The sequence below is a fragment of the Xenopus laevis genome, chromosome 9_10L (assembly GCF_017654675.1).
Source record: "Xenopus laevis strain J_2021 chromosome 9_10L, Xenopus_laevis_v10.1, whole genome shotgun sequence".
Classification (NCBI taxonomy): Eukaryota; Metazoa; Chordata; class Amphibia; order Anura; family Pipidae; genus Xenopus; species Xenopus laevis.
Window position 1 is genome coordinate 1337037 of NC_054387.1, and position 6072 is coordinate 1343108.

Here is a 6072-nt window from a genome sequence, read left to right on the forward strand (position 1 = left end):
CACTTATAAAATATGCTGAAACTACTTTTATTATGTCAAAAACATGATATTTCATATGCATGGCTTCTTTGCAATGACCCACACACACATGTACACAAACATGTTACTATAATACAGTTTTTTATTGTAGTTTTGCTTTTGGAAAGAATTTGCAGATGTGAATCCACTACAGGTGAGATGTTCTGAGATGTACATTCTCTTATGCAAGTGACAGTTGTCTCTACTCCACCCTTAAAATGAAGACACATAACAAGCAACCTTGGGGTGTAAAGACCAGAGGGCAAAGTGATGCAAGTTGATTAATAATTATAATTGATCCAGACAGAGGCAGTTGCAGCAACCTGACCTGTTTAGAAAAAAATATAATAATAATATTCAGACGTGACACACCCATTGTTTTTATATATAAAGAACAAAAACTATTCATATGTTCCACTCACCACAGCAGCTTTTCTCTTATACTGGAAGGGTGTCTCTTGCTACAATGTCAAACTATTCTATAAAACAGTCAGCTAAGAATAACTATTCCAGCTCAAGTTCTGGAGGATTTAGGGGTGGTCATGGTGGAAATGAATATTTTTGCGGTGTAGGAGGCGAGGGTGACTTTGGTGGTATGGGTGGCTTTGGAGCTTGTGGTGCAGGCTATGGTGGTGGTGCAGGCTATGGTGGTGGTGCTGGTGGTGCAGGCTATGGTGGTGGTGCTGGTGGTGGTGGTGCAGGCTATGGCGGTGGTTTTGGTGGTGGTTCTGGTGCAGGCTATGGTGGTGGTTTTGGAGGTGGTGCAGGTGGAGGCTATGGTGGTGGTTTTGGTGGTGGCTTCGGTGGTGGTGCAGGTGGAATGGACATCTTCTCTACCAATGAAAAGCAAACCATGCAGAATCTCAATGACCGCTTGGCTTCCTACCTGGACAAAGTCCATGCACTGGAGACAGCAAATACTGAACTTGAACGCAAGATTAAGGAGTGGTATGAAAAGCAACGGCCAGGGAGCTCAAGTGGAGATGGGGCAAAGGACTACTCCAAATATTATACTATGATTAATGACCTAAAAAATCAGGTTGGTTGCAAAACAAATCTAAATATTACTCCTTAAAATAGAAAGTTATATATATTATGGTCAATAGCTATGCATGGGTGCATAGATAGCCATGGAGAATGGCACAGTAGCAAGGACTCTGATAGCTTCAAAACAACACCCTGAATGCATTCTCTATCATTAATTCCACTGTACAAGGTTGAATGGGAATGTCAAACTAGTGTTCTCCAGCAATTGTTGCCTACACAGGGGGAGATAAGCAACTGGAGGGCTTTAATTTCTGAAGATTAACCCAGATACTTGTGCCATTTGCAGATCATTGCAGCATCCATAGAAAATGCAAAATTTCTTCTGCAGAATGACAATGCCAGGCTGGCCGCTGATGACTTTAAAATGAAGTGAGTTGAGACATTTTTTGCTTAATAAATAACTTTTGAGTTGATTTTGGAGATAAAAAGCACAAGGTGTTCTTGTGGCACACTGAATTATTTTGAAATCTTCTTAGTTATGTCAACATTTTAAATGGCTGTTATGACTACAGTGTTCATTGTTTCTTTGGCAAGGACCTTTCTATTCATTGTCTTAGCTCCCTAAACAAGTAAGTGGGGGATATTGCATAGCACATAGGAGGGGTGCTCTTTTTTGGTTTAATAGGTCTAACTGTAACAGGAAGACGAATGGCAGTAAAAGACACCACCCTTCCCATTCATTGGCTGAATTAATTTAGCAGTTATGCATGCCCTTGGTTTGTGTCAGAGCACAGTGCCTCATATGAGCAAGAGAGGTGGACCTTAGTATCGAAAATGGTAATGTTTTATTACAGCATTAACCAACAGCACATAGTATTAAAAAACTATATTTCTCTAGAAAAACTAAATAATGGCTGAAACTAGGACAGACTTTTCCCATTGGTGGAGTCATACATTGGAGATTGCTGCTGAAAAATGTAGAATAGAAAAGAATATAATATGAAAACAATTATTTGAGACAGATGCATTGAGCAACCAGTGACTTGAGCAGATGTTATTGGGCCCCAATGCAAAATATTTGTAGAATCACCCAATCCCAAAACATTGTAAACATTTAAAGTGTAGCAACAGTAATATCCTGTTTTTTTACTTGATAGATTTGAAAATGAACAGTACATGCGGCAGACAGTGGAGGCTGATATCAATGGTCTGCGTAGAGTCATGGATGATCTTACCCTGTCCAAGTCTGACTTGGAATCTCAGCTTGAGAGTCTCAGCGAGGAACTGGCCTATCTTAAGAAGAATCATGAAGACGTAAGCCTTTGCGATAAAGCAAATGAAGCTGAGTAATCTGTGTATGTATAGCTGTTATTAACCAAATCTGAAGCATAACACATTCTACAATTCCATCCCACAGGAACTTAAAGGCATGCAAGTGACCCAGGTTGGTCAAGTTAATGTAGAAATGAATGCTGCACCAAGTTCTGACTTGACCAAAATACTCAATGATATGAGGAGTCAGTATGAAGATCTAGCCAAGAGGAACCGTGCAGCAGCAGAGGAACAATTCAACAGAATGGTGAGGAAGCTTTGGTTGTACGTGTGTATATGTATATACTGTATTTATTATTTTTAATGAGGATGCTCATTTTGGTTGGTATCATGTAAATGATGGCAGACAAGGGTAAGAAATTGGTAAACTGTAAGGAATAAGGAGTAAGGAATATAATTATATGTATTCATGGATGTGTGTAGTATTGTATTGTGTAGTGTGTGAGTCTGTCAGCCAAGCATGTTCACAAGCAATATCCCATGCCATCAACTGCCACAGTTGGCTCTTTGATCTATAATGCACCTTGCCATGTAAACAAATAAATGGCATAGATGAAAGATCTCTCTGGCACTATCGTCTGACACAAAAGGATCAACAGAGTTTCTTTGTGTACCCAATGGTCACTCTTAATATTCATTGAAAACCCCAAGGTTTGTTTCCTTAACACTTACATAGGGACATCATTTGAATTTTCTTTTGTTTATTCTCTTTTCAGAGTACTGACCTGAAAAATACACTTTCCCAAGGGATTGAACAACAGAAGGAGAGTAAGTCGGAATTGACAGAACTCAAAAGAACACTCCAATCTCTGGAAATTGAACTTCAGTCACAGCTTGCCATGGTATAGTATAAAACACAAGGATTACTTCTAATCCACTTTATTAGGTTTGTAAACAGCTTTGTCAATGAAAAATGCTACAATCAATAAATTAAATAGTTTCAGTTCAATGCTGATGTTGAGGTGCCAACCTTGAAGAAGAATTAAAACACTGTAGTGTTTTGCTATAGCATCAAAACTGAAATAAACATTTGCTGTATTTATGTTATCCCAAATGGCCAATATTAAGTGCACCTGTGTTTTGAATTATTAGCTCCCTTACCAACAGCATCAACCAAACAACTAAGGGGTGAAGGGTTCCTCTGTACCTTTTGGCCAAATACAAAGCTGTTGAACACTATGTTTGGCTGTGTCACACCAACAGTAGTTCCAGGTTCAGTAGATCACTGACCAGGAGCATGGACACTGATGGGTATCAAACCAACTACTGTATGTAATTCCCATTTTGCTTGGCAGGAGGAACCCTTAAAAAGTGGCCTGTATGCTTACATTTTATGGCAAGCACTGGAAGGGCCCTCCTATACCTGGTTGTTGGCAAGCTCATAGTACCTTGAACCTTGTATCAGAGAAGCAACAATGCAATGACTTTTGAACAATGCAGTTCACTCAGCATCATTTGATTAGCTCTTGCCCCAGTCTTCTGACTTTTGCCCTGGTGTTGTTGATTATTGACAATGGTACCAATATGAAAGATGACTACAGGTATATCAATATCAATTAGGGCGTTATTTACTAAACTCCGAATGCAAAAATCCCGAAAAATTTGTGATTTTTTTTAATAAAATCGGACTATTAAAAAAATCACTAATTATTTTCAGAATTGATATAACCCAGAGGATCGAAAAGTCTGAATAAAAAAAATCCTCAGACCTGTCGAGGTTGCATATAAATAAATGGAAGAATTCCCAATGATTTTTGTTGTGCGCTGGGTTTCGTGCAATACCCCAAAGTTTTCTGAGTTTTCGGGCAAAAAAGCATAAGAAATCAGTTTTCAGATGAAAAATTATGAGAATGTGATTTTTTTCCCGCAAAGCAAATTTTTGGGAAAATATCATAATAAATAAGCATAAAAAACATGCAGATTTGATTGGAGTTTGTAGCAGAAAATATTGACATAAAATCTGACTTTGATGAATAACCCCCTTAGAGTTCACCTGAGGTCCCAGATATCTATTTTTCTGTGTTTCTACTAGTGATGGGCGAATTTACAAAATGTGTAAAACTTTGATGCCGAATTTATTGTTTGGCGGCAAAAGCGGAAATTCACTGCAAATTCACGCCTGGTCGAATAAATTTGCCCATCACTAGTTTCTACTATGGTTCAGTAAATATAAACACTTTGACCCTGTTGCATCTCCTGAGGAATTCAGAGATATGGCGAGCTGTACCACATACAGCCCAAGCTCTTCATTTATCTAACATTCAGCTTTTTCTCTGGCAGAAAAAATCTCTGGAGATGACACTGGCTGAAGTGGAGGGCTCTTTCTGTATGAAGCTGTCCCGTTTACAGGAGATGATTGTCAACGTAGAGGAGCAGATAGCACGACTCAAAGGAGAGTCAGAGTGCCAGACTGCAGAGTACCAACAGCTCTTGGACATCAAGACAAGGCTGGAGAATGAAATTGAGACATATCGCAGGCTCCTGGATGGAGATATGTAAGTAAAATTAAAATTATAATGTATTTTTCTTCAGTTCTGCATTATATGATACTGCTAATTCTAAATTCTCTTCCACCAATCACAGGATCAAATCCACTGGCCCACCCAAGCAAAGTGGTGGAGGCACTACTAATACAGGTTCTACATCCAGCAAAGGTGAATTCCAAAAATATAATTTTGACGTGATCCATAAACCTTATTATTGTACTTAAATTCCCTGCTGTTCTGTTGTGCATTTCTGACTTGTTATCTGTTGGCCTTTTTCTGCCCTTGCCCTGATACAATTCCTCATCACGTTTTCATTGCATTCAAATCAAAGAAGGAGCAATAATTTAACAGGCAAGAAGGGTTACAGAATGAAAAGCTTACAATCATTTGGTATAATTTATAATGCTCCCAGAAACGATTTAGAAATGTTTTTTTGCCCTATCCTTTTTGGATTCTAACTAGAATATTATATTGACCAGCAAACAAAGCTCTACTGACAACCGTCTCTTTTCTTCAGGGTCAACGAGAACTGTAAAAAGGAGGGAAATTATTGAAGAGGTCGTGGATGGAAAAGTTGTGTCAACCAAGGTCGTAGATATGTAAAGAGAAGGTGCAGAACAAGTGCACGCTTGTTACTATTATAAATGCTTATTAAATTCTCCAGGGAAGGAAATGCCAAAACCTTAATCTGCTTGTAGCCATACTTATATTCTTAGTTGCATAGTTATTTTGCATTCTTCTTGTTGTATCATCCACACAATAAACATTTTTCTGATGCAAGCTATAAACAGTGTTCTTGGTTTGTTTTTCCTTGTACTTATGCTCATATTTACACACATACACAAATATAGACCCACATGCATTCATACATACAGTATGCAAAACCATCTGGAGACTTTGACATCACTGTAGCCTTGGATATTGTACTTTAAGAATGTATTCAGCACAGGCATTAATAGAATCTACCATCAAACTATTGCCCGATAGTAAAACAATACTTTGACCTTGATGGTAACTAAGAAACATAACGCCATTGGCAAAACAATCCTTTTGGGCTTATTTAAAATTAACTGTTTTTTTAGTAGCCTCCAAGGTATAGAGATCAAAATGATACAAACAAACCCCCAGCTCCCAAGCATTCCAGATAATAGATCCCAGCAATCATATAAATAAATAAAGCTGCTTGCTAGAAGTACTTCTACATGTGTTGTCCCATGTCATTTTTGTCCTGTTGTACGTTTTGTCAAAA

General features: G+C 38.3%; 1 protein-coding gene across 1 annotated transcript; it reads left to right on the forward strand.

Moving 5' to 3' along the window:
• Nucleotides 1-435: 435 nt before the first annotated feature.
• On the forward strand, nucleotides 436-5608 carry krt57.L (keratin 57 L homeolog; the record flags this gene model as incomplete). The annotated part of the gene is given in 7 exon segments (NM_001088016.1): nucleotides 436-1057; nucleotides 1352-1434; nucleotides 2163-2319; nucleotides 2423-2584; nucleotides 3054-3179; nucleotides 4618-4830; nucleotides 5343-5608. Coding segments are annotated over 7 exon segments (1398 nt in total), but the record flags the coding sequence as incomplete, so codon positions are not given.
• Nucleotides 5609-6072: the final 464 nt, after the last annotated feature.